General features: G+C 32.9%; 1 protein-coding gene across 1 annotated transcript in view; it reads left to right on the top strand.

The window, feature by feature from the left end:
- The window catches only part of LOC141543991 (uncharacterized), a 51,164-nt gene extending 24,871 nt beyond the window's left edge, over positions 1-26,293 (top strand). Inside the window, exons 5-6 of the mRNA XM_074269640.1 lie at positions 22,802-22,939; positions 26,140-26,293. Of these exons, the coding sequence (XP_074125741.1) occupies positions 22,802-22,939; positions 26,140-26,293 (292 nt within the window). The remainder of the gene's footprint in view (positions 1-22,801; positions 22,940-26,139) is intronic.
- The last annotated feature ends 786 nt before the right edge of the window (positions 26,294-27,079 follow it).

The following is a 27,079-nucleotide window of genomic DNA, read 5'->3' as shown; positions in this document are numbered from 1 at the left end:
AAGGGGAGCCCAATACTAGGCAGGAAACAAACAAACAGCAAACTCCACCTCAGCAGCCTAGGGAGAAACTGAAAACCAATATGGTGGAGTAGGCAAATACCAACATTTAGATCTCTCAAATACTTTAGTATTGTCACATGCTTCAGTGTACCCCTGGTAAACAAGTAGGCCTTAAAACTTCAGGTGCCTAAGAAAACAGGCGGCTGCCAGTGACTGGATCACTGAGTCCTTCAGTGTATTGAGGGTGAATGCAGAAACATCTCAAGAGCCTCAACACACACCAGATCCCACCACTAACAAACAGCATAACTTAGTACCAAGTAAGCTATTAGATTCTGAAGGGTTCCAGTAATGCCAAAGGATGAGCAAAAAAAAAAATAGAAGATTCACAAAATTGAAAAAAAGAAAACAACTTAATAAAGAAAAGTAAGAATTGGCTTTATTGTTTTCTTAATAAGATTTTTTTATTAATTTTATAATTATAACATTTTTGACAGTACATATGCATGGGTAATTTTTTACAACATTATCCCTTGTACTCACTTCTGTTCCAAATTTTCCCTTCTTCCCTCCACCCTGTCCCCAGACATTCTCATACATTTTAAATATGTTATAGTATATCCTAGATACAATATATGTTTGCAAAACTGATTTTTTTTTGTTGAACAGGAAGAATTGGATTCAGAAGGTAAAAATAACCTGGGAAGAAAAACAAAAATGCAAACAGTTTACACTCATTCCCCAGTTTTCCTACTCTGAGTGTAGCTGATTCAATCTATCGTTGATCAATTGGATCTGAATTAGATCTTCTCTTTGTTGAAGATATCCACTTCCATCAGAATACATCCTCATACAGTATTATTGTTGAAGTATATAATGATCTCCTGGTTTTGCTCATTTCACTCAGCATCAGTTCATATAAGTCTTTCCAAGTCTCTCTGTATTCACCCTACTGGTCCTTTCTTACAGAACAATAATATTCCATAACATTCATATACCATAGTTTACCCAACCATTCCCCAATTGATGGGCATCCATTCATTTTCCAGTTTCTAGCCACTACAAAAAGGGCTGCCACAAACATTTTGGCACATACAGGTCCCTTTACCTTCTTTAGTATAGCTTTGGGATATGAGCCCAGTAGTAGTGCTGATGGATCAAAGAGTATGCACAGTTTGTTAACTTTTGGGCATAGTTCCAGATTGCTCTCCAGAATGGTTGGATTCTTTCACAACTCCACCAACAATGCATCATTATGTGTCCCAGTTTTTCCCACAAACCCTCCAGTATTCATCATTATTGTTTCCTGTCATCTTAGCCAATCTGACAGGTGTGTAGTGGTATCTCAGAGTTGTCTTAATTTGCATTTCTCTGCTCAATAGTGATTTGGAACATTTTCACATGATTTGAAATAGTTTCAATTTCATTATCTGAAAATTGTTCATATCCTTTGACCATTTATCAATTGGAGAATGTCTTGATTTCTTATAAATTAGTCAATTTTCTAGATATTTTGGAGATGATGCCTTTATCAGAATCTTTAACTGTAAAAACGTTTTCCCAGTTTGTTACTTCCCTTCTAATCTTGTTTGCATTAGTTTTGGTTGTACAAAAGCTTTATAATTTGATGTAATCAAAATTTTTTATTTTGTGTCAATAATGATCTCTACTTCTCCTTTGGTCACAAATTCCTTCCTCCTCCACAAGTCTGAGAGGTAAACTATCCTATGTTCCTCTAATTTATTTATGATCTCATTTTTATGCCTAAATCATGGACCCATTTTGATTTTATCTTGGTATGGGGTGTTAAGTTTGGGTCCATGCCTAATTTCTGCCATAATAATTTCCACTTCCCCCAGCAGTTTTTCTCAAATAATGAATTCTTATCCCAAAAGTTGGGATCTTTGGGTGTGTCAAACACTAGATTGCTATAATTATTCACTATATTTTCCTGTGAACCTAACCTATTCCACTGATCAACTAGCCTATTTCTTAGCCAATATCAAATGGTGTGGTGACTGCTGCTTTAAAATATAGTTTTAGATCAGGTACATCTAGGCCTTCATGTGATTTTTTTTCATAAATTCCCTTGAAATTCTCCACCTTTTGTTCTTCCACATGAATATTGTTGTTATGTTTTCTAGGTCATTAAAATAATTTCTTGAGAGTATTGTCATCTTTATTATATTCGCTCATCCTATCCAAGAGTATTTAATGTTTTTCCAATTATTTAAATCTGACTTTATTTTTGTGGCAAGAGTTTTGTAATTTTGCTCATATAATTACTGACTTTACTTCGGTAGATAAATTCTCAAATATTTTATATGATTGACAGTTATTCTGAATGGAATTTCTCTTTGTATCTCTTGCTGTTGGATGCTGGTAATGTATAAAAGTGCTGAGGATTTATGTGGATTTATTTTGTATCTTGCAACTATACTAAAGTTGTGAATTATTTCTAATACCTTTTTAGTAGAATCTCTGGGGTTCTCTAAGTATACTTTCATATCATCTGCAAAGAGTGATAAGTTGGTTTCCTCATTACCTACTCTCATTCCTTTAACCTCTTTCTCTTTCTTATTGCCGAGGCTAGCATTTCTAATACAATATTGAATTATAAGTGTGATATTGGGCAACCTTGTTTCACTCCTGATCTTACAGGGAAAGGTACTAGTTTTTTTGCCATTACATATGATGTTTACTGAAGGTTTTAAATATATGCTCATTATTATTTTAAGGAATAGTCCATTTATTCCTCTACTCTCAAGAGTTTTTAGTAGGAATGCATGTTGGGTTTTATCAAATGCTTTTTCTGCATCTATTGAGATGATCATATGGTTTTTCTTAATTTGATTATTAATATGGTCAATTATACTAATAGTTTTCCTAACATTAAACCAGCCCTGCATTCCTGGTATAAATCCCACTTGGTCATAGTGTATTATCTTGGGGATGAATTTCTGAAGTCTTTTTGCTAATATCTTATTTAAGATTTTAGCATCAATATTCATTAAAGAAATTGGTCTATAGTTTTCTTTCTCAGTTTTTGAACTACCTGGTTTAGGTATCAGTACCATTTCTGTTTCATAAAAGGAATTTGGTAGGATTCCTTCAATCTCTATTTTTTCAAATAGTTTATATGACATTGGAGCTAGTTGTTCTTTAAATGTTTGGTAGAATTCACATGTGAATCCATCTGGTCCTGGGGATTTTTTCCTGGGGAGTTGATTAATAGCTTGTTCTATTTCTTTTTCTGAAATGGGACTATTTAGACTACCTACTTCTTCCTCTGTTAATGTGGACAGACTATATTTTTGAAGGTATTTTTCCATTTCATTTAAGTTATCGAATTTATTGGCATGAAGTTGAGCAAAGTAGCTCCCAACTATTGTCCTAATTTCCTCTTCATTAGTGGTGAGTTCTCCGTTTTCATTTTCAAGACTAACAATTTGCTTTTTCTCTTTCCTTTTTTTTAAATCAGGTTTACTAAGGTTTGTCTATTTTTTTGTTTTTTTCATAGAACCAACTCTGTTTTATTAATTAATTCAATAGTTTTTTTTTTACTTTCAATTTTATTAATCTTACCTTTTATTTTTTTGAATTTCAAGTTTTTTGTTTGTCTGGGGGTTTTTAATTTGTTCCTTTTCTAGCAATTTTAGTTGTAAGCCCAATTTGTTGGCCCTCTCTTTCTCTATTTTATGCAAGTAGTCCTGTAGAGATATAAAACTTACCCTTATTACTGCTTTGGCTGTATCCCACACATTTTGGTATGATGTCTCATTATTGTCATTTTCTTGGTTGAAGTTATTAATTATGTCTATGATTTGCTGTTTTACCCAATCATTTTTTAGTACAAGATTATTTAATTTCCAATTATTTTTTGGTCTATTTTCCCCTGGCTTTTTATTAAATGTAATTTTGATTGCATTGTGGTCTGACAAGGATGCATTCACTATTTCTGCCTTACTGCATTTGATTTTGAGGTTTTTATGCCCTAGTATATGATCAATTTTTGTATAGGTTCCATGAACTGCTGAGAAGGAAAATCTATCATATCAAACTTTTCTAGTATTCTATTTACCTCTTTGACTTCTTTCTTATTTATTTTGTTTTTTGATTTATCTAATTCTGAGAGTCCCATTATTATAGTTTTGCTGTATATTTCTTCTTGCAGCTCTCTTAATATCTCTTTTAAGAATTTAGATGCTGCACCACTTGTTGTATATATGTTTAATATTGATACTGCTTCCTTATTGATGCTACTCTTTAGCAGGATATAATGCCCTTCCTTATCTCTTTTAATTAGATCAATTTTTGTTTTTGCTTGATCTGAGATGAGGATGGCTACCTCTGCTTTTTTGGCTTTGCCTGAAGCATCATAGATTCTGCTCCATCCTTTTACTTTTAGTTTGAATGTATCACCCTGTTTCAGGTGTGTTTCCTGTAAACAACATATAGTAGGATTCTGACTTTTAATCCTGTCTGTTAACTGCTTCCTCTTTATGAGGCAGTTTGCCCCATTCACATTTATGGTTAGAATGACTAATTCTATATTGCTTGCCATCCTATTGACCCTTTTTCCCTTTCCTTCCCTCTTACTCCCCTACCCAGTATTAAACTTTTGAACACCACTTGCTTTTCACAGCCCTCCCTTTTTAGTATCTCTCCCCCACCTTAAAGTTCCTCCCATTATTTTACCCCTTTTCCTCACAATTTCTGTATTGCCTTCCCCTTAGCTTACTCTTTCCCTCTCACTTTTCAATGAAGTGGAAAAAGTTTCACCATAAATCAAATATGTCTATTGATACACACTATGTTCATCTCCCTCCTTTCTTTCTCTCAGATATAATAGGTTACCTTCGCCTCTTTATGAGATGTAGTACCACCACTTTACACTTTTTTATGATATAATTTCCATGTCACCTCCAGTTTCTAGGACAAATTATACATATGTTCTTTACATATTTTTATGGCAGAAGTATAGTTCTCAAGATTTCTTTTTACCTTTTTAGAAATCTCTTGAGTTCTGTATTTGAAGATCAAACATTTTATGTAAGTCTGGTTTTTTCATCAAGAATAGATGGAATTCATTTATTTTGTTCAATGTCCATCTTCTTCCCTGCGAAACAATGCTCATTTTTGCTGGGTAAGTTATTCTTGGCTGCATCCCAAGTTCCTTAGCCTAAATTTTGTTTTTCAATGATTTGATTTCTTTATCCACTCTGTCTTTAAATGCATGCGATGACTTCTCCAGACTCCCTTCCCAAGCTTCCCTTTCCTTTTCCCATTTCTCTTCTAGCTCTCTTGTGAGACCCTTTTTGATTTCTTTTATGAAAGTTTTGTATATTGAGCAGCAGATCATATCCCCCTTGGGGATTCCTCTGGAGACAGTCTGTTTTTAATCTCCTCAGGGTTTGAAGTCTGCTCTCTATCCATATCGAAGCTATCACTGGTTAGAGTCCTGTTAAATTTTTTGTTCATTTTGTCAGAGCAGAATCAAAGAAAACAAACTAACAAGAAAAACAAATGGTGTGCTTTTTTTTTGGGGGAATGGATGGTGTTACCAGGCTTTCTCTACAGACTGGCAGGGGGACAACAGTGAGGCACTAGCAGGACAGCAATGGCTGTCCTGCTTCTGTGATCTGAGACTCTTAAGGGTCTAAGAACGTGCTGAGTCACTCTGGGTAGGGGTAGGGGTGGTTAGGTCCTGAGAGATGCTAGCTTTTGGGGTTTCATTCTTTACCTCCTGTGTTTTCAGCTTCTCTGGTGATCCTGGCTTGCTGCCAAGACAGAGTATCCACACTGGGGTAAAGGTCGTTATGCAGAAACAGCAGAGATCACACCCCTCCCCCCTCCAGTCTTCACAGTGTGAGCTGCTTGCCCGATCTGTTCGTCCCCTCCCCCAAGCAAAAATAGACCTTTTCTGGCAAATTTTGAGGATGTCTTCTGTTGGTAATTATTTATGGTTTTTTATCCAGTCAAGAATTAATTCTGAGGCTTGTCATGAAATTAATTCTGAGAGAAAACATGGAGCTTAAGCAGATGTGTGCCTTCTCTCTACCATATTGGCTGGAAATCCAATTGTCAAGAATTGGCTTTATGAAAAAAAAATAGATAAACCTTTCATCAGTTTGATTAGAAAAGGGAAAGAAGAAAATCAAACTGTTAGTCTCAAAGGGACAAATTTCCAACAATGAAGAGGAAATTAGAGCAATAATTAGGAATGCTTTTGCCCAGTTTTGTGCCAATAAATTTGACAACTTACATACAAAAATATAAGTTGCCAGGTTAACAGAAGAGGAAATACATAGTTTAAATAGTGCCATTTTAAAAGAAGAAATAGGACAAGCTATTAATCAACTCCCTAAGAAAAAAAATGTCCATGACCAGATTAATTCCAATACTATGCAAATTATTTGAAAAAATAGGGAAAGGAATCATACCAAATTCCTTTTATGACACAGATATGGTGATGATAGCCAAATCAGGTAGGGTGAAAACAAGAGAAAGAAAATTAGAGACCAATTTCCCTAATAAATATTGATGCAAGAATCTTAAATAAAATATTACCAAAGAATTTACAGAAAGTCATCACCAAGATAATACACTATGGACAAGTAAGAGTTATACCAGGAATACAGGGCTGGTTCAATGTTAGAAAAATATTTACATAATTCATTATATCAGTAATTAAACTCACAAAAAATAAATGATTATCTCAATAAATGCAGAAAAAGCTTTTGATAAAAATCCAAAACCCATTCCTATTAAAAACACTATAGAATATAGAAATAAATGGACTTGGATACTTCCAACCAAAATGGTGGAGAGGATACACACATCTATCTAAACTCATCCTTGCTGTCAAGATACTTTTTTTTTTTTTTCCACGACAAGGCCTCAGAATTATTGACTGAAAAAAACCCATGAATACATTACCAACAGAAAATATCTTTGAAATTCACCAGAAAAGATCTATTTTTGCTTGTGGGTGGTGACTGTTAGATCAATCCCAGACTGCATGCAGGCAGTCAGTGAGAGCATTGCAGGCAGGAAGAGCAGGAAAGGCAGCTCACACTGAGCAGACTTTAGGGAGATGGGGTGTGATCTCAGCCATTCCTCTTTGGAGAACTTCACCACAGTGTAGCTACTTTGTCCTGGCAGCAAACCAGAGAAGCTATTAACACAGGGGGTAAAGACCCGAAAAGCTAGGGTCTCAGGAGACCAGGCCACACCCACCTGGAGTGACTCATCATTCTCTCAGAATCTCAAGAGTGCAGACACAGAACAGCTATTGTGTCTTGCTAGTACCTCACTGCTGCCCTTTGTAGTCTGTAGAAGAAGCTTGGTAATACTATCCAATTCCCCGCCTCCAAAAAAAAAAAAAAAAAAAAAGCAGACTGCATTTGCTTTTTTTGTTAGTTTTCTTTGATTCTTCTTTGACAAAATGAGAAAAAATTTAAAGTGAGCTCTATATGGATAGAAGCAGACTTTTCACCATGAGATGACTAAAAACACTGTCTCCAGATGAATTCCCAAAGGGGGAATATGATCAGATCCTAAAAACATTAGGCTCTCATAGAAGAAATTGAAAAGGCTTTTACAAGAGAAGAAAAATGGACAAAGGAAAGGGAAGCTTGGCAAGAGGATCTGGATAAGTCATCCCGTTCATTTAAAGATAGAAGGGGTAAAGAAATCAAATCCTTAAAAAGCAGAATTAGTGAATTAGAAAAAAAGAAAATAGCTCTCTAAAAATAACATTGGTGAAAAAGTTATATACAGCAAAACAATTCACTTAAAAACTCAATTGGACAATTAGAAAAATACATAAAAAAGTGAGTGAAGAAAATAATCCATTAAAAATCAGAATTGAACAAATGGAATTGAATGACTTAAGGAAACAACCAAGAATCAAGTGAAGCAAAACCAAAAAAAAAAAAAAAAGAAAAAAAAAAGAAACAATGGGAAAAAATGTCAAAAGAGCAGACCTGGAAAATAGTATATAGGATTGGACTTCCTAAAAATTATGATGAAAAAAACAGTCTGGGCACTATTTTCCAGAAAATTATCTAAGAGAACTGCCCAGAGGTTATAGAAACAGAGGGTAGAATAGACATGCAAAGAATTAATTAATCATCTACTGAAAGAGACCCCAAAATCAAAACTCCAAGAAATATTGTGGCTAAATTCCAGAACTATCAGACCAAGGGAAAATATAAGCAGCTAGAAAAAAAAAAATTCAAATGTAGAGGAGTCACAATAAGGATTACTCAGGATCTAGCAGCACCCACATGAAAGGATCAAAGGGTCTGGAATATGATATTCTGAAAGGCAAAGGAACTTGGTATGAAGCTAAGAATAAATTACCCAGCCAAAATGAGCATTTTTTTTCCCTAGGGAAGAAAATGGACATTCAATGAAATAGGTGAATTTTATGTATTTCAGATGAAAAAAAAAAAATCAGAAGTAAACAAAAAGTTTGATTTCAAAATATAAGACTCAAGAGAGACATGAAAAGATAAAAAATAAATCTTAGGGACTATATTTCTCTTATAAAGTTACATAAAGAACAGCAGTATAATTTGTTTTAGAAACTAGAGGTGGAAAGGAAATTGTAACAGAAAAAGGGTAAAATGGGGGTAATACATCTCATGAAGAGGCAAAGGAAAGCTATTATATCTAAGAGAAAGAAGGGAAAGGGGATGAACATAGTGTGTATCTTATTCTCATCAGAATTGATTAAAGAGAAAAATATTACACATATTTGATTTACAGAGAAACTTCTCCCACCCACCTCATTGAAAAGTGGGAGGGGAAAAGTGAAAATGGAACGAGTAATCTAACCCAGAAGGGAATACAGAAATTATGAGAAAAAGACATGAGAAAGGAGGAGGAACTCTAAAGTGGGAGGAGGAATCCTAAAAAGAGAGGGCTGGGAGAAGCAAGTAGTGCTCACAAGTTCAATACTGGGGAGAAGGATAAGGAGGAAGGAAAAGAGAAAAGCATAAACAGAGGTTAACAAGATGGCAAATAATACAGACATGTGAATAGGGTAAACTCCCCTATAAAGAGGAAGTGGTTAGCAGACTGGATTAAAAGCCAGAATCCTACAAGGAAATACACTTGAACCAAGGTGAGTAAAGGCAAAAGGCTAGAGCAGAATCTAGTATGCTTCAGGCAAAGTCAAAAAAGCAGTGATAGTAGCCTTTCTTATCTCAGATCAAGCAAAAGCAAAAATTGATCTAATTAAAAGAGTTAAGTAAGGACACTATATCTTGCTAAAGGGTAGCATAGATACTGAAGCACTATCAATATTAAACATGTATGCACCAAGTAGTGTAGCATCTAAATTCTTAAAAGAGAAATTAAGAGAGCTGCAAGAAGAAATAGACAGCCAAACCATAATCATGGGAGATCTCAACCTTGCATTGCCAGAATTAGACAAATCAAACCACAAAATAAACAAGAAAGAAGTCAAAGAGGTAAATAGAATACCAGAAAAGTTATGTATGATAAATCTCTGGAGAAAACTAAATGGAGACAGAAAGGAATACAATTTCTTCTCAGCAGTTCATGGAACCTGTACAAAAATTGACCATGTATTAAAACATAAAAATCTCAAATTCAAATCTAGCAAGGTAGAAAGAGTAAATGCATTCTGTTCAGATTATAATGCAATGAAAATGACATTCCATAAAAAGCCAGGGCAAAATAGACCAAAAATAATTGTTAACTAAATAATCTCATACTAAAGAATGATTGGGTGAAACAGCAAATCATAGACATAATAACTTCCACGTAAGAAAATGACAATGATGAGACATCATACAAAAATATGTGGGATGCAGCCAAAGTGGTAATAAAGGGAAATTTTATATCTCTAGAGGCCTATTTGCATAAAATAGAGAAAAAGGTCAAGGTATTGGGCTCATAACTAAAATGCTAGAAAAGGAACAAATTAAACATTACATCAAACAATAAATTTGAAATTCTAAAAATAAAAGGAGAGATTAACAAAATTGAAAATAAAAAAAAACTATTGAAATAATAAATCAAATTAAGAGTTGGTTCTATGAAAAAAACAACAAAATAGATAAAGGAAAGAGGAAAATCAAATTGTTAGTCTTAAAAATGAAAAGGGAGAACTCACCACTAAGAAGATTAAATTAGAGGAATAATTAGATGTTAAGTTGCCCCACTTTATGCCAAGAAATTTAATAAATAAAATGAAATGGAAGATTACCTTCAAAAGTATTCCTTGCCCAGATTAACAGAGGAAGAAGTAAATTGGTTAAACAGTCCCATCTTACAAAAAGAAATAGAACAAGCTATTAATCAACTCTGTAAGAAAAAATCCCCAGGACCAGATGGATTTACATATGCATTATGCCAAACATTTAAAGAACAATTAACTCCAATGTTACATAAACTATTTCAAAAAATAGGGATTGAAGGAGTCCTACCAAATTCTTTTTATGGCATAGACATGGTACTGATACCTAAACCAGGTAGGTTGAAAACAGAGAAAGAAAATTATAGACCAGTCTCCATAATAAGTATTGATGCTAAAATCTTAAATAAAATATTAGCAAAAAGATTAGAGAAAATCATCCCCAGGATAATAAACCATCACCAAGTGGGATTTATACCAGGAATGCAGGGCTGGTTTAATATTAGGAAAAATATTAGCACAATTGACTATATCAATAACCAAATTAACAAAAACCATATGATCATCTCAATAGATGTAGGAAAAGCATTAGATAAAATTCTACATCCATTCCTAACAAAAACACTTGAGAGTATAGGAATAAAAGTACTTTTCATTAAAATACTCAGGAGCATATACTTAAAAATCAGTAAGCATCATGGGTAATGGGGATGAACTGGAACCATTCCCATTAAGATAAGGAGTGAAACAAGGTTGCCCAATTTCACCCTTATAATTCAATATTGTATTAGAAATGCTAGCCTTGGCAATAAGAATTGAGAAAGAGATTAAAGGAATTAGAATAGGTAATGAGGACATTGGATTATCACTTTTTGCAGATGATATGAAGGTATATTTAGAGAACCCCAGAGTCACAACTTTAGCATAGTTTCAAGATACAAAATAAATCTAAATAAATCCTCAGCATTTTTATACATTACCAACACAATCCAACAGCAAGAGATACAAAGAGAAATTCCATTCAAAATAACTGTTGATAGCACAAAATATTTGGGAATCTATCTACCAAAGAAAAGTCAGCAATTATATGAGCAAAATTACAAAACACTTTCCACACAAATAAAGTCAGATTTAAATAATTGTAAAAATATTAAGTGCTCTTGGATAGGCTGAGTGGATAATAAAGAAAACAATACTACCTAGACTAATTTCTTTATTTAATGCTATACCAATTAGACTCCCAAGGAACGTTTTTGATGACCAAGAAAAAAAAATAACAGAATTCATTTGGAAGAATAAAAGGTCGAGAATTCAAGGGAACTAATGGGGAAAAAAACAAAACAAAAAAAAAAAACCAAAAAAAAATGGAAGGTGGCCTAGTTGTACCTGATCTAAAACTCTGTTATAAAGCAACAGTCAGCAAAACCATTTGGTATTGGCTAAGAAATAGATTAATTGATCAGTGGAATAGGTTAGATTCACAGGACAAAATAGTCAATAACTATAGTAATCTAGCATTTGACAAACCCAAAGATCCCAACTTCTGGGATAAGAATTCACTTTTTGACAAAAACTGCTGGGAAAACTTGGAAATTAGTATGGCAAGAATTAGGCATGGTCCCACAATTAATACCATACACCAAGATAAGATTAAAATGGTTCCATGATTTAGGCATAAAGAATGAGATTATTTTAAAAAAAATAGAGGAACATAGGATAGTTTACCTCTCAGACATGGAGGAGGAAGGTATTTGTTACCAAAAAGAACTAGAGATCATTATTGATCACAAAATAGAAAATTTTGATTATATCAAATTAAAAAGCCTTTGTACAAACAAAACTAATGCAAACAAGATTAGAAGGGAAGCAATAAACTGGGGAAAATATTTTTACAGTTAAAGGTTTCAATAAAGGCCTCATTTCCAAAATATATGTAGAATTGACTCTATAAGAAATCAAGCCATTCTCCAATTGATAAATGGTCAAAAGATATGAACAGATAATTTTCAGATAATGAAATTGAAACTATTTCTACTCCTAGGAAAGGATGTTCCAAATCACTGTTGATCAGAGAAATGCAAATTAGGACAACTTTGAGATACCACTACACACCTGTCAGATTGGCTAAGATGACAGGAAAAAATAATGATGAATGTTGGAGGGGATGCGGGAAAACTGGGACACATTTGCAGTGCTGGAGTTGTGAACGAATACAATCATTCTGGAGAGCCATTCTGGAATTATGCCCAAAATGTTATCAAACTGTTCATACCCTTTGTTCCAGCAGTGCTACTACAATGGAAAGGGAATGGAAACATGTGCCAAAATGTTTATGGCAGCCCTTTTTGTAGTGGCTAAAAACTAGAAAATGAATGGATGCCCATCAATTGGAGAATGGTTGGGTAAATTGTGGTATATGAATATTATGGAATATTATTATTCTGTAAGAAATGACCAGCAGCAGGAATACAGAGGCTTGGAGAGACTTACATCAACTGATGCTGAGTGAAACGAGCAGAACCAGGAGATCACTATATACTTCAACAACAATATTATATGAGGATGTGTTCTGAAGGAAGTGGATATCTTCAGCAAAGAGAAGATCTAATTAAATTCCAATTGAGAAATTATTGGCAAAATCAGCTACACCCAGAGAAGGAACACTGGGAAATGAATGTGGACTACTTGCATTTTTGTTTTTCTTCTCAGGTTATTTTTATTTTCTTAATCCACTTCTTCTTGTGCAACAAGAGAACTGTATGTATAGGATATACTATAGCATATTTAACATGTATAAGACTGTCTGCCATCCAGTTGAGGGGGTGGAGGGAAGGGAAAAATCGGAACAGAAGTGAGTGCAAGGGACAATGTTGTAAAAATTACCCATGCATATGCTCTGTCAATAAAATTTTATGATTAAAAAAAGAAAAAGATGTACATGGACTTTTCCTTACATTATCAGTAGATCTATTTACAACCATCAGCAAGCACCATATGTAATGGGGATAACTAGCATCATTCCCAATAAGATCAGTGAAATAAGATTGCCCGTTATCACAACTGTTTTTTTTTAATATTGTATTAGAAATGTCAGCTTTGACAATAAGAGAAGAAAAAGAGATTAAAGAAATTAGAATAGGTAATGAGGAAATTAAATTATCACTTTTCGCAAATGATTTGATGATATACTGAGAAAACCCTAGAGAATTAAATAAAAAATATTAGAAATAATCCCCAACTTTAGCAAAGTTGAAGGATACAAAATCCACATAAATCATCAGCATTTTTATAGTACCAACAAAGTAAGAAACTAAGAAAAGGAAAACTTTACAAGAGGGTTTGGAAAAGGCAACACAAAATAGACTTAGTGGAATACAAAAAGCATATAACTCATTAAAGATAAATTTGATAAAATGGAAAAAGAAAGCAACTCCCCGAAAACAGAATTTGTGAAACAGCATTTTTTGAAGTACCAACAAAGTCCTGCAATAAGATATGAAAAGAGAATTTCCATTCGAAATAACCTGTCAAGGGACTTCCCAGGGCAGAGGTAAGATGGAGGAGACTACACATGTTTTTCTCTGAGCTTCTTTACAATCCTCACAATAATTATGAAATCCAGCCTCTGAATTAGCTCTGGACTGGCAGAACCCACAAATATTGGGAGTGCAACAAATTATCAGCAGAAGATAATTTCAAAGATCACAAGAAAAAAGGTCTGTTTCAACTTGAAATGGGAGGGAGGCAGCCTAACACAAACAACTGCCCTCAAAAGCCAGTGTAGACAGCACAGAGTCCTGCAGCATTGGAGACTCTGCTGGCATGTTGACTCCACATGGCAGAGAGATATCTACAGATATCTACTTTAGTGTTGGACACACTGCCCTGGTTGCAAGCCAATAGATCAGCAGAGAAGTTATAAAACATCCAACACAAATGCAAAAGATTAATAATGAAACCCAAAACACCAGAATCTCAGGGATCTAGCCACTCCCAACCAGCACTGGGAGTGAATCAGCACTGACCCAGCGTAACTGAGGTGGCTCTCCTGACCTAAAGGTAGACCTTAACTTTAAAGAAAGAGGACCCTTAACAATTGACAGCTTTTATGGTGAAACAGAACAGATTTCAAACCTGAGAAGAATAAAGGCAGATTGTCTCCAGATGAAGCTCCAAAAGATGATATAACCTGGTCCCCATCACACAAGACTCTCCTAGAAGAAATTAAAAAGGATCTTAAAAGAGAACTTAGAAGAAAAATGGGGAAAGAAAATGAAAACTTTGCAAGAGGGTTTGGAAAAGGCAACACAAAATAGGCTTAGGGAAATGGAAAAAGCATATAACTAATTAAAGATAGATTTGATAAAAATGGAAAAAGAAAGCAACTTCCAGAAAAACAGAATTTGTGAAACAGAAAAAAATAACTTGTTAAAAACAGAATTTGTGAAATGGAAAAAGAAATTTTATAGAACAAAACTCATTTAAAAATTCAATTGGACAAATACAAAAGTAAAAAAAAAAGTAAAGGAAGAAAATGCACAAGAATTCAGAATTGAACAAATGGAAATTAATGACTCAAGACAAGAATCAGTCAAGCAAAACAAAAAAAAATAAATAAAATAGAAAAAAAATGTAAAAAACCTAACTGGGGTAACAACTGACCTGGAAAATAGATTTAGGAGAGATAATCTAAGAATTATTGGACTCCCTAAAATATATAATGAAAAAAATAGCCTAGACACTACATTTCAGGAAATCATCAAAAGAAAAAAAATTTTCCAGATATCTTAGAAACAGAAGGTAAAATAACCATTGAAAGAATTCACCAAACACCTCCTAAAGGAGACTCCAAAATTAAAAACCCAAGGAATATTGAGACTAAATTTGAGAATTGAGAATTCAAGGAAAATTGAAGGCAAGGGAAAATATCATGAGCAGTCAGAAAGAAACAATTCAAATACGAAGGAGTTACAATAAGGATTACCCAGGACCTAGCAGTTTCCACTTTAAAGGATCAAAGTTCCTTGAATCTGATATTCTGAAAGGCGAAGGATCTTGGAAGGCAGCCAAGAATAAATTACCCTGCTAAATTGAGCATTTTCTTTCAGGGAAGAAGATGGACATTCAATGACACTGGTGAATTCCATGTATTTTTGATGAAAAGACCAGAGCTAAACAAAAAAATTGACCTCCAAACATAGAACTCAAGAGAATCATAAAAAGGTAAAAAGAAAAAAAAAACTCTTGAGAACTGTATTTCTGTTATGGGTATACATTGACAATACATGTATAATCAGATTTTATTGTTATATAGTATAGATGTGGAAAGTGGATTGCAATAGAAAAAATAGAGGAAAGTGGAGGTAAAAATGAGGAAAATTACATCTCAGGAAGAAGCAAAGAAAACATTATTATAGAGGGAAAGAAGGGAAAGTGATGAATATTGTATGAATCTTACTCTAATCAGATTTGATCTAAAGAAAGAATATTATATATATTTGGTTTCACCAAGAAACATCTCATTTTTTTAATTTATAATTTTTTTCCACAGTATATATGCATGAGTATTTTTTTTATGAAACATCTCTCATTTTATAGAAAAGTGGGAGGGGAAAAGGGAAGAAGTAGGCTAAATAGAAGGGAAAAAAGAAATAGTACAGGAAAATATAAGAAAAGGTGAGAGACACTAAAGGGGGAGAACTGTATGAGGTAAGTAGTGCTCATTAATAAAATACTGGGGAAAAGAGGGGAAAAGGAAAGAGAAAAGTATAATTTTGGGTTAATAAGATGGCAGAAAATACATATTTAGAAGCTTTAACTGTAAATGTGAATGGAGTGAACTCTCCCATAAAACATAAGCAGATAGCAGACTGTATTAAAAGTCAGAATCCTACAATATGCTGTTTACAAAAAACATATTTAAAGCAGGGTGATAAATACAGAGTAAAGGAAAAAAAGACTGTAATAGAATATGAAGCTAAAAAATAGCAGAGGTAACCATCTTTCATCTCAGATCAAGCAAAAGCAAAAATTAATCTTATTAAAAGAGATAAGGAAATTAAATCTTGCTAAAGGGTACCATAAATAATGAAGCAATATCAATATTAAACATATATGCACCAAGTGATGAGGCAATTAAATTCCTAAAGGAGAAGTTATGAGAGTAGACAGCAAAACTATAATAGTGGGAGATCTCAAACTTGGTTTCTCAGAATTAGATAAATCAAACCACAAATAAGAAGATAAAATAAGAGGTAAATAGAATACTAGAAAAACTCGGTATGATAGAACTTTGGAAAAATTGAATGGAGACAGAAAGGAATACACTTTCTTCTTGGCAGTACATGGAACCTATACAGAAAATTGACCATATATTAGGACATAAATATCTCAAAATCAAAAGCAGAAAGACAGAAATAGTAAATGCATTTTTTCAGATCATGATGAAATAAAATTACATTCAATAAAGGGCCTGGGAAAAATAGGCCAAAAAGAAATTGGAAACTTAATAATCTTATCCTAAAGAATGAATGGGTGAAACATCAAATCATAGACACAATCAGTAATATCATCCAAGAGAGTAACAATGATGAGATAACAGCAAATTTTGTGGGATGCAGCCAATACAGTAATAAGAGGAAATTTTATATCTCTAGAGGTTTACTTGCATACTAGCTAAAGACTTGATCATTAAATTGGACTTGTAACTAAAAGAGCTACAAAAATAATAAATTAAAAAACTCCTATTAAATATCAAACTTGAAATTCTAAAAATAAAAGAAGAGATCAATAAAATTTAAATTAAAAAAAAACTATTGAATTAATAAAACAGAGTTGGTTTTATGAAAAAAAAAATCAGCAAAATAGATAAAACTTTAGTTAATTTAATTAGAAAAATGAAAGAGGAAAATCAAATTTGTTAGTCTCAAGAATGAAAAGGGAGAACTATCCACTAATGAAGAGGAAACTAGAACAATTATAAGGAGTTAATTTGCCCAACTTTATGTCAATAAATTTAACAACTTAAGTGAAATGGAGGAATACCTACAACAATATAGATTGCCCAGATTAACAGAAGAGGAATTAACTTACTTAAAAAGTGCTTTTTAGAAAAAAAAATACAACAATCAGCACCCTAAGAAAAAAAAATCTCCAGGAACAAATGGATTTACATTATGAATTCTACCAAACATTTAAAAAACAATTAACTCCAATTCTGTGTAAACTATCTGAAAAAAGGGGGAATGAAGGACTCCTACCAAATTATTTTTATGACACAGATATGGTACTGATACCTAAACCAGATAGGAAAAACAGAGAAAAAAAATAAAAAATATTGATGCAAAAATCTTAAACATAATATTAGCAAAGCAATAATCACCCCTAGGATAATGCATCATGACTAAATAGTATTTATACCAGGAATGCAGGGCTAGCTCAATATTAGGAAAAAATATTAGCATAATTGACTATATCAATAACCAAATTAACAAAAACCAGATGATTGTCTCAATGGATACAGAAAAAAAAAAAAAAAAAAAACTGATAAAATCCAGCACCCATTCCTATTAAAACACTAGAGCATATAGGAATAAATGGACTTTTAACTTAAAATATTCAGTAGCATCAGCATGTCACTCATATGTAATGAGTGTAAGCTAGTACCATAGCTGTTCAATATTGTATTAGAAATGTTAGCTTTGGCAATAAGAGAAGAAAAAGAGATTAAAGGAATTAGAGTAGGTAATGAGGAAACCAAATTGTCTCTCTTTGCAAAGTTACAAAATAAATGCACATAAATCATCAGCATTCTTATACATCACTAACAAAATCCAACAGCAAGAGATACAAAGAGAAATTCCATTTAAACTAATTGTTGAAATAATATACACTGATCAATTCTGATGGACATGGCTGTCTTCAACAAGGAGATGATTCAAACCAGTTCCAACTGTTCAGTATTGAAGAGAAACAGCTACATCCAGAGAGAGAAGTATGGGAAATGAGTGTAGACCCGAACATAACATTTCCACTGTTTTTGTTGTTTGCTTGCATTTTTGTTTTCCCCCTCAGGTTGTTTTTTACTTTCTTTCTAGATCCAATTTTTCCTGTGCAGCAAGATAAATGTATAAATATGTAGAATGTATTTTATTTAACATATACTTTTAACATATTTAACATGTATTAGTCTACCTGCAATCTAGGGGAGGGGATAGAAGGAAGGAAGGGAAAAGTTGCAAAAGAAGGTTTTGCAAGGATCTATGTTAAAAAATTTACCATGCATATGTTTTGAAAATAAAAAGCTATAATAAAAATAAAATAACTGTTGATAATATAAAATATTTGGGAATTTATCTTCCAAGGCAAAGTCAGAAATTCTATAAGCAAAATTATGAAACACTTTCCACATAAATGAAGTCAGATTTAAATAATTGGAAAAAGATTAAGTGCTCTTGGATAGGCTGAGTGAATGTAATAAAGAGGACAATACTCCTTAAACTAATCTATTTATTTAGTGCTATACCAATCAAACTCCCAAGAAACTATTTTACTGAACTAGAAGAAATAACCAAATTCATCTGGAAGAACAAAAGGTCAAGAATTTTATAAGAATTAATGAAGAGAAAAGCAAATGAAGGTGGCCTACCTCTATCAGATGTAAAACTATATTATAAAGCAGGGATCATCAAGACCATTTGGTACTGGCCAAGAAATAAGATTAGTTGATCAGTAGAATAGGTTAAGGTCACAGAACAAAATAGCCAATGACTATAACAATCTAACATTTGACAACGTGAAAAGCCCCACCTTTTAAGATAAGAATTTACTATTTCACAAAAACTTCTGGGAAAATTGAAAACTAATATGACAGGTGTAGATCCACATCTAACACCGTATACCAAGATAAGGTTGAAATGGGTTCATAATCTAGAGATGAAGATTGATACTATAAAAATTAGAAGAACATAGGATAGTTTACCTTTCATATTTGTGGAGGAGGAAGGAATTTGTGACCAAAGAAAAAGTAGGGATCATTACTGATCATAAATAGAAAATTTTGATTATATTAAGTTTAAAATGTTTTGTATAAACAAAACTAATGCAGACGAGATTAGAAGGGAACCAATAAGTTCGGAAAATATTGTTACATCCAAAAGATTTGATAAAGTTCTCATTTCTAAAATATATAGGGAATTGACTCAAATTTATAATAGTTCAAGCCATTCTCCCATTGGTAAATGGTCAAATGATACAATTTTCATATGAAAAAATTGAAATTATTTGTAGCCACATGAAAATATGCTCCAAATAACTTTTGATCAGAGAAATGGAAATTAAGACAGCTCAGAGATATCACTACACACCTGTCAGATTGGCTAAGATGACCGAAAAAGATAATGCTGGATTTGGAGTGGATGTGGGAAAACTGAGACAATAATACATTGCTGGTGAAGTTGTGAATAGATCCAGCCATTCTGGAGAGCAGTTTGGAGCTATGCTCAAAAAGTTATCAAACTGTGCATACCCTTTGATCCAGTAGTGTTTCTACTGGCATTATATCCCAAAGAGATCTTAAAAGAGGGAAAGGGACCAACATATGCAAAAATGTTTGTGGCAATCTTCTTTGTAGTGGTAAGAAACTGGAAACTGACTGGATGCCCATTAATTGGAGAATGGCTCAATAAATTATGGTATATGAATGCTATGGATTATTATTATTCTATAAGAAATGACCAGCAGGATGGTTACAGTAAGGCTTGGAAAGACCTACATGAACTGATGCAAAGTGAAATAAGCAGAACCAGGAGATTATTACACATGACAACAATGACTATATGACAGATGTGTGTCTCTTTAACATTGAGATTATTCAAACCAGTTCCACTTGTGCAGCGATGAAGAGAACATCTATACCCAGAGAGACAACCATGAGAACAGAGGGTGGAACACAACATAACATTCTCACTCTCTCTGTTGTTACTTGCTCGAATTTCATTTAGGTTTTTTCAGTTTTTCTTTTTCTTCTTCTTGACCTGATTTTTCTTGTGCAACCAGATACCTGTATAAATATGTATACACATATTGTATTTGATGTGTATTTCAACATATTTAACATGTATTGGACTACCTGCCTGATTGGGGAAGAGATAGGGGAAGGAAGGAGAAATTTTGAAATAAAAGGTTATGCTAGGGTCAATGTTGGAAAAAATTACACATGCATATGCTTTGTAAATAAAAAGTTTTAATAAAAATATAACTGTCAAAAATGTAAAATTTTTGGAAATCTGCCAAGGGAAAGAGGCAGAACTGTATGAATGCAACTATAAGACAGTTTCCCCAAAAATAAAGTCAGATCTTAACAATTGGTAAAATAACAAGTGCTCATGGATAGGCCAAGTTAATATAATAGAAATGACAATACTACCTAAATTAATCTACCTACTTAGTCCCATACTAATCAAACTCCCAAGAAATTATTTTATAGACCTAGAAAAAATAACAATTCACCTGGAAGAACAAAAGTTCAAAAATTTCAATGGAATTAGTGAAAAAAAAATCAAGGCAGCCTTGCTGTGCCAGACTTAAAACTATAGTATAAAGCAGCAGTCATTAAAATTATTCGGTATTGGCTAGGAAATGAGTAGTTGATCAATGGAATTGATTAGATTCCTAGGACAAAATAGTCTATAAATATAGCAATGAAATGTTTGACAAACTCAGACACTCCAGCTTTTGGGATAAGAACTCAATTTCTGACAAAAATGCTGGGAAAATTCGAATCTAGTATGTCAGAAACTAGGCAGTAACCCACACCTAACACCTTATACCAAGATAAGGTCAAATTGGAGTCATGATTTAGGCATTATAAGCAAATTAGAAGAACATATGATAGTTTGCCTCTCAGATCTGTGGAAAAGGAAGGAATTTGTGACCAAAGAAAAATTGGAGCTCATAACTGAACACCAAATAAATACTTATGATTATATTTAAAAACCTAATGCAAACAAATTTATAATGGAAAGAATAAATTGAGAAAACATTTTTTACATTTCAAGTCTGAGAAAGGTCTCATTTCATTTCTAAAATATACAAATAGACTCAAATTTATGAGAATTCAAGCCATTCTCCAGTTGATAAGTGGTCAAAGGATATAAACAGACAATTTTCAGATGAAGAAATTGAAACCCTGTCTAGTCATATGAAAAGCTGTTCTAAATCACTATTGATTAGAGAAATTCATATTAAGACAACTCTGAAATACCACTACACACCTCTGAGATTGTCTAAGATGACAAGAAAAGATAATGATGAATGTTGGCGGGAATGCTGGAAAACTGGGACACTGATGCCATTGTTGGTGGAACTGTGAATGGATTCAACCATTCTGGAAAGCAATTTAGAGCTATGCTCGAAAGGCTATAGATGTGGAAAAACTAGACACTAATATATTGTTGGTGGACTTGTGAATATATCCAACCATTCTTTACAGCAATTTGGAACTATGCCCAAAGAATTATCAAACTTTGCATATTCTTTGGCTCTTAGGTATGAAATTAGAGTGTATCAATGTAAAATGTATGAGATTGCCTGTCATCTAGGGGAGGGAGTAGAGGGAGGGAGGGGAAAATCTGGAAAAATGAATACAAGGTATAATGATATGAAAATTATTCATGCATATATACTGTCAAAATATATAATTATAAAATTAATTTTAAAAATTAGAGTGTATCACGAAAAAAAGGTTTATAGAGAATGTTTATATGTGCCAGAAAGAGCTTATGATTTCATCAGTGAGGATACTCGTCACACTAACTGAAGTGTTAACAGATTCAAGCTGTTTATCACTTATAAATAATCAAGTGGTAGTAGACCTCACCATTATATCAGTGATATTACTTCAATACTAGCTTAGGCAAAAATCCCATGCATCATTCAGCATACAATAAACTCAGAACTTCAGTTTTCATCAATATGGATATTCCTTCTACTTCTTTAGTTCCTGAGGAATCTGATTCTTAATAAACTGCCTTTGTGAGTTAACAATCTTATTCCAAATCAACAGTGTTATCTTTCTGATGATTAATTCTTTTAAATTTACATAAGTTTTTCCTTAAACAAGAAAGTTCATTGCTGTATTTATGTTCAAAGACTTTCAGAAAGTTTAAGACATAAAATAGCTTGTTCTATTTTGACTTTAGACAACCAGTGGTCACCTCTACCTTATGATGGGGCATTGGAATAAGAATTTAATCGAGTTGCTGATTATTTCTAATTATTTTCAAAGAACTTTCCCCTTGTAAAACCAGTAAACAAGGTGATTTCTCAATTGTTTCATACAAGAAACATTGAAATATTCTCTTTTTTCTGTTATGTTAAATTTGGCAAGTCCTACTATAATTGAAAGGGGTCAAAAAAGTTGTCTTTTCCATCTCTCTGGTCTTCCTTGATGTTTTTAATACTGCACTTGAACAATCAAAGTACTCCTCTTCATCACTGTGTCTTCATGTTGCACATATGCATTAAGATTAAAGAATATGAGACATTCTCTTATTTAAGGATATCCAGAAAATATGATTAAATATGACTAGTTTACATTTTTGAAAATGAATTGCTGCTTTGTTATTCTAGAACGGCCCTTATGATTGCTGTCAGTGTGGAATCTATAGCCCTGGTCACTCTTCTTCTTCAAAACAATGCTGATTACACTCTCCAAGATATAGCTGGATGGACAGCTCAAACATATGCTGAGCGGTATGGTTATCCTCTGTAAGTGCTAACATAATTCTAATTATTTTTGTATCTTGGCATCTAAAAGAATTTTCCTTGAGAAAGGAATAAATATTATATATACCATATGTATATACATATATATATATACATATGTATATATGTAATATAATATAATAACTTGCTGACATATACCCTGGCAAACTCCAGCTCTGAAAACTGCCACATGCTTGGGAATAGCCCCAGGCAAACAGGAAACCTGTAGAGGAAGAAGTAAATTGGTTAAACAGTCCTAAGAAAAAATCCCCAGGACCAGATGGATTTACATGTGAATTCTACCAAACATTTAAAGAACAATTAATTCCAATGTTAAACTATTTGAAAAAATAGTCCTGCCAAATTCCTTTTATGACACACATTGGTACTGATATTTAAAACAGGTAGGTTGAACATGGAGAAAGGAAATTAATAGACCAATCTCCCTAATGAATATTGATGTTAAAATTTTAAATAAAATATTAGCAAAAAGGTTACAGAAAATCATCCCAGTATAATACACTATAACCAAGTAGGATTTATACCAGGAAAGTAGGGCTGGTTCAATATTAGGGCAACTATTACCACAAATGACTATATCAATAACCAAATTAACAAAAAACATATGATCATCTCAGTAAATACAGAAAAAGCATTTGATAAAATCCAACATCCATTCCTAATAAAAACACTTGAAGAATGTAGGAAAAAATGGACTCTTCCTTAAAATAGTCATGAGCATATATTTAAATCCATCAGAAAGTATCATATGTAATGGAGATAAACTGGAACCATTCCCAGTAAGATCATGAGTGAAGCAACGTTGACCATTATCACCATTATTATTCAATATGGTATTAGAAATGTTAGCCTCACCAATAATAGTCAAGAAAGAGATTAAAGGAATTAGAGTAGGTAAGGAGGAACCAAAATTATCACTCTTTGAAGATGACATGACGGTATACTTAGAGAACCCCAGAGATTCTATTAAAAAGCTAGTAGAAATAATTTACAACTTTAGCATAGTTTCAGGGTACAAAATAAATCCACATAAATCCTTAGAATTTTTGTACCTCACCAACAAAATCCAATAACAAGAGATACAGAATATAAGCTGAGCAAATATAACAAAGTTGACAATACTACCTAGACTAATCTATTTATTTAATGCTATACCAATCAGACTCCCAAGAAACTTACTTTAATGACCTAGAAAAAAATAACAAAATTCATATGGAAGAACAAAAGGTCAAGATATTCAAGGGAACTAATAAAAAACAATAAATGAAGACGGCCTAGTTGTACCTGATCTAAAACTATATTATAAAGCAGCAGTCACCAAAACCATGTGGTATTGGCTAAGAAATAGATTAGTTGATCAGTGGAATAGGTTAGATTCACAGGACAAAAATAGTCAATAACTATAGAAATCTAGTGTTTGACAAACCCAAAGATTCCAACTTTTAGGATAAGAATTCACTATTTGGCAAAAACTGCTGGGAAAACTTGAAATTAGTATGAAACTAGGCATGTATCCACACTCAACACCTTACACCAAGATAAGATAAATGGGTCCGTGATTTAGGCATAAAGAATGAGATTATAAATAAATTAGAAGAACATAGAATAGTTTACCTCTCAGACTTGTGGAGGAGGAAAGAATTTGTGACCAAAGAAGAACTAGAGATCATTATTGATCACAAATAGAAAATTTTGATTTTATCAAATTAAAAAGCCTTTATGCAAACAAAACTAATGCAGACAAGATTAGAAGAGAAGCAGTAAACTGGGAAAGCATTTTTACAGTTAAAAATTCTAATAAAGGCCTAATTTCCAAAATATGTAGATTGATTCTATAAGAATTTAAGCCATTCTCCAGTTAATAAATGGTCAAAGGATATGAACAGACAATTTTCAGATAATGAAATTGAAACTCTTTCTACTCCTCTGAAAGTGTGTTCCAAATCACTATTAATTAGAGAAATGCAAATTAAGACAACTCTGAGATACCACTACACACCTGTCAGATTGGCTAAGATGACAGGAAAATATAATGATGAATGTTGGAGAGGATGCAGGAAAACTGGGACATTGTTGCTTTGTTGGTGGAGTTGTGAACAGATCCAACCATTCTGGACAGCTATTTGGAATTATGCTCAAAAAGTTTTCAAACTGTAGTGTTACTGGGCTTAGCTCCCAAAGAGATACTAAAGAAGGGAAAGGGTTATGTGCCAAAATATTTGTGGCAGCCCTTTTTGTAGTGGCTAGAAACTAGAAATTGAATGAATGCCCATAAATTGGACAATGGTTGGGTAAATTATGGTATATGAATGTTATAGAATAGTATTCTTCTGTAAGAAATGACCAACAGGAAGAATACTGAGAGGCTTGGAGAGACTTACATGAACTAAGTGAAATGATTAGAACCAGGAGATCATTGTACACTTCAATAACAATAGTGTGTGAGTGTATATTCTGATGGAAGGGGCTACCTTTGAAAAAGAGAAGATCCAATTCAGTTCCAGTTGATCAATGATGAACAGAACTAGCTACACCCAGAGAAGGATAGTGCTGTTTTAATAGGTTTTTAAAGGTTTTACAACCTTTTATTTGACCTTCACAGAAGTTATATAATTTGATAATAATAATGCACATTTATACAGGCAGTGGTTTGCATTGTTGTTTGGTTCTATTTTAATGTCTTGCTGTCTTGCTGACACTTCTCAATTGTAAGAGACCTAAAGTTTTAGTTTTAGAGAAAATCCCCTAATGTCTTGGATTCCTTGTGAACAAAAAATAATCATAAATTTTAATAGTCAACATTAGAATTCACAGAGAGGCAATTTGCAGGGGAAGAGATATTCAACGTGGAGTCCTGGGGAGAGATCATGCTCTCAGGCTATGTGTGAACTTGGACAACTGTAACCTTTCTGGAATTTAGTTATTTAATTGATAAAATAAAGAGATTAATGTTAATGTCCCAAATAATCCTTATCAGTTTTAAGTCTACCATTCTATATTACTTGACTCTGAAGACAAGTGTATTATATCTAAATTAAAAATTAATTTTGCTCTCAAAATATTATTAAACAATAAGAAAAGAAATATTTAAAATCTAATTAAGATTTGAGATACACAAAGATATGTAACATATAGTTTTTATCTTGGATGATACAAATTTATTGTTTTACTTTTTATTTTAGACATATTTATCACAAACAAATTGAAAAACAGAAGGAACTTCAAAATGCCTGTTCACCCCATATCAGCTGTTTAGAAAATCCTTTTGATACTGGATTTGCTTTGGGTGCACCATCCCTGGACAAAAAAGGTAGAACTGATAGACAAAATAAATAGTTAATTTTAACAATATTGGAGAACAATCTTAAAATTAATTAAGTTCTCTGGTGTTTCTATTTTAATTTTACATTTCAAAGCAAGAGGAACTGTTTTATATTTAGTTAATGATTTAGTTACCCTTGAAGGTCTATTACCCTGAAACTTCAAAAACTGTGTTTGTGTTGTTGTTTGCTTTACTGAAAAATAAAATCAAACTACTTATCTGTTTTCTGACTTCTAAATTACTCTGAATATGTTTAACTAAATCACATTGAAACTTTTTTTTTCAATTTCTTGCCAAATTCTAAAATGCATATTTTTTATTTAGAATTTTTTTCCACAGTATATATGAATGAGCAATTTTTAATAACATTATCCCTTGTATTCATTTTTCCAAATTATCCCTCCTCCCTCCACTCCCTCCCCCTGATGACAGGCAATCCCATACATTTTACATGGGTTACAATATAACCTAGATACAATATATGTGTGTAAATATCATTTTCTTGTTGCACATTAAGTATTAGATTCCAAAGGTATAAGTAACCTGGGTAGATAGACAGTAGTGCTAACAATTTACATTCACTTCCCAGTGTTCCTTCTCTGGGTGTAGTTATTTCTGTCCATCATTGATCAACTGGAAGTGAGTTGGATCTTCTTTATGTTGAAGATATCCACTTCCATCAGAATACCTCTTCATACAGCATTGAAGTGTACAGCGATCTTCTGGTTCTATTCATTTCACTCAGAATCAGTTGATGTAAGTCTTTCCAAGCCTCTCTGTATTCCTCCAGTTGGTGATTT

The sequence above is a fragment of the Sminthopsis crassicaudata genome, chromosome 5 (assembly GCF_048593235.1).
Source record: "Sminthopsis crassicaudata isolate SCR6 chromosome 5, ASM4859323v1, whole genome shotgun sequence".
Classification (NCBI taxonomy): Eukaryota; Metazoa; Chordata; class Mammalia; order Dasyuromorphia; family Dasyuridae; genus Sminthopsis; species Sminthopsis crassicaudata.
This window is presented reverse-complemented; position numbering and strand designations above follow the sequence as displayed.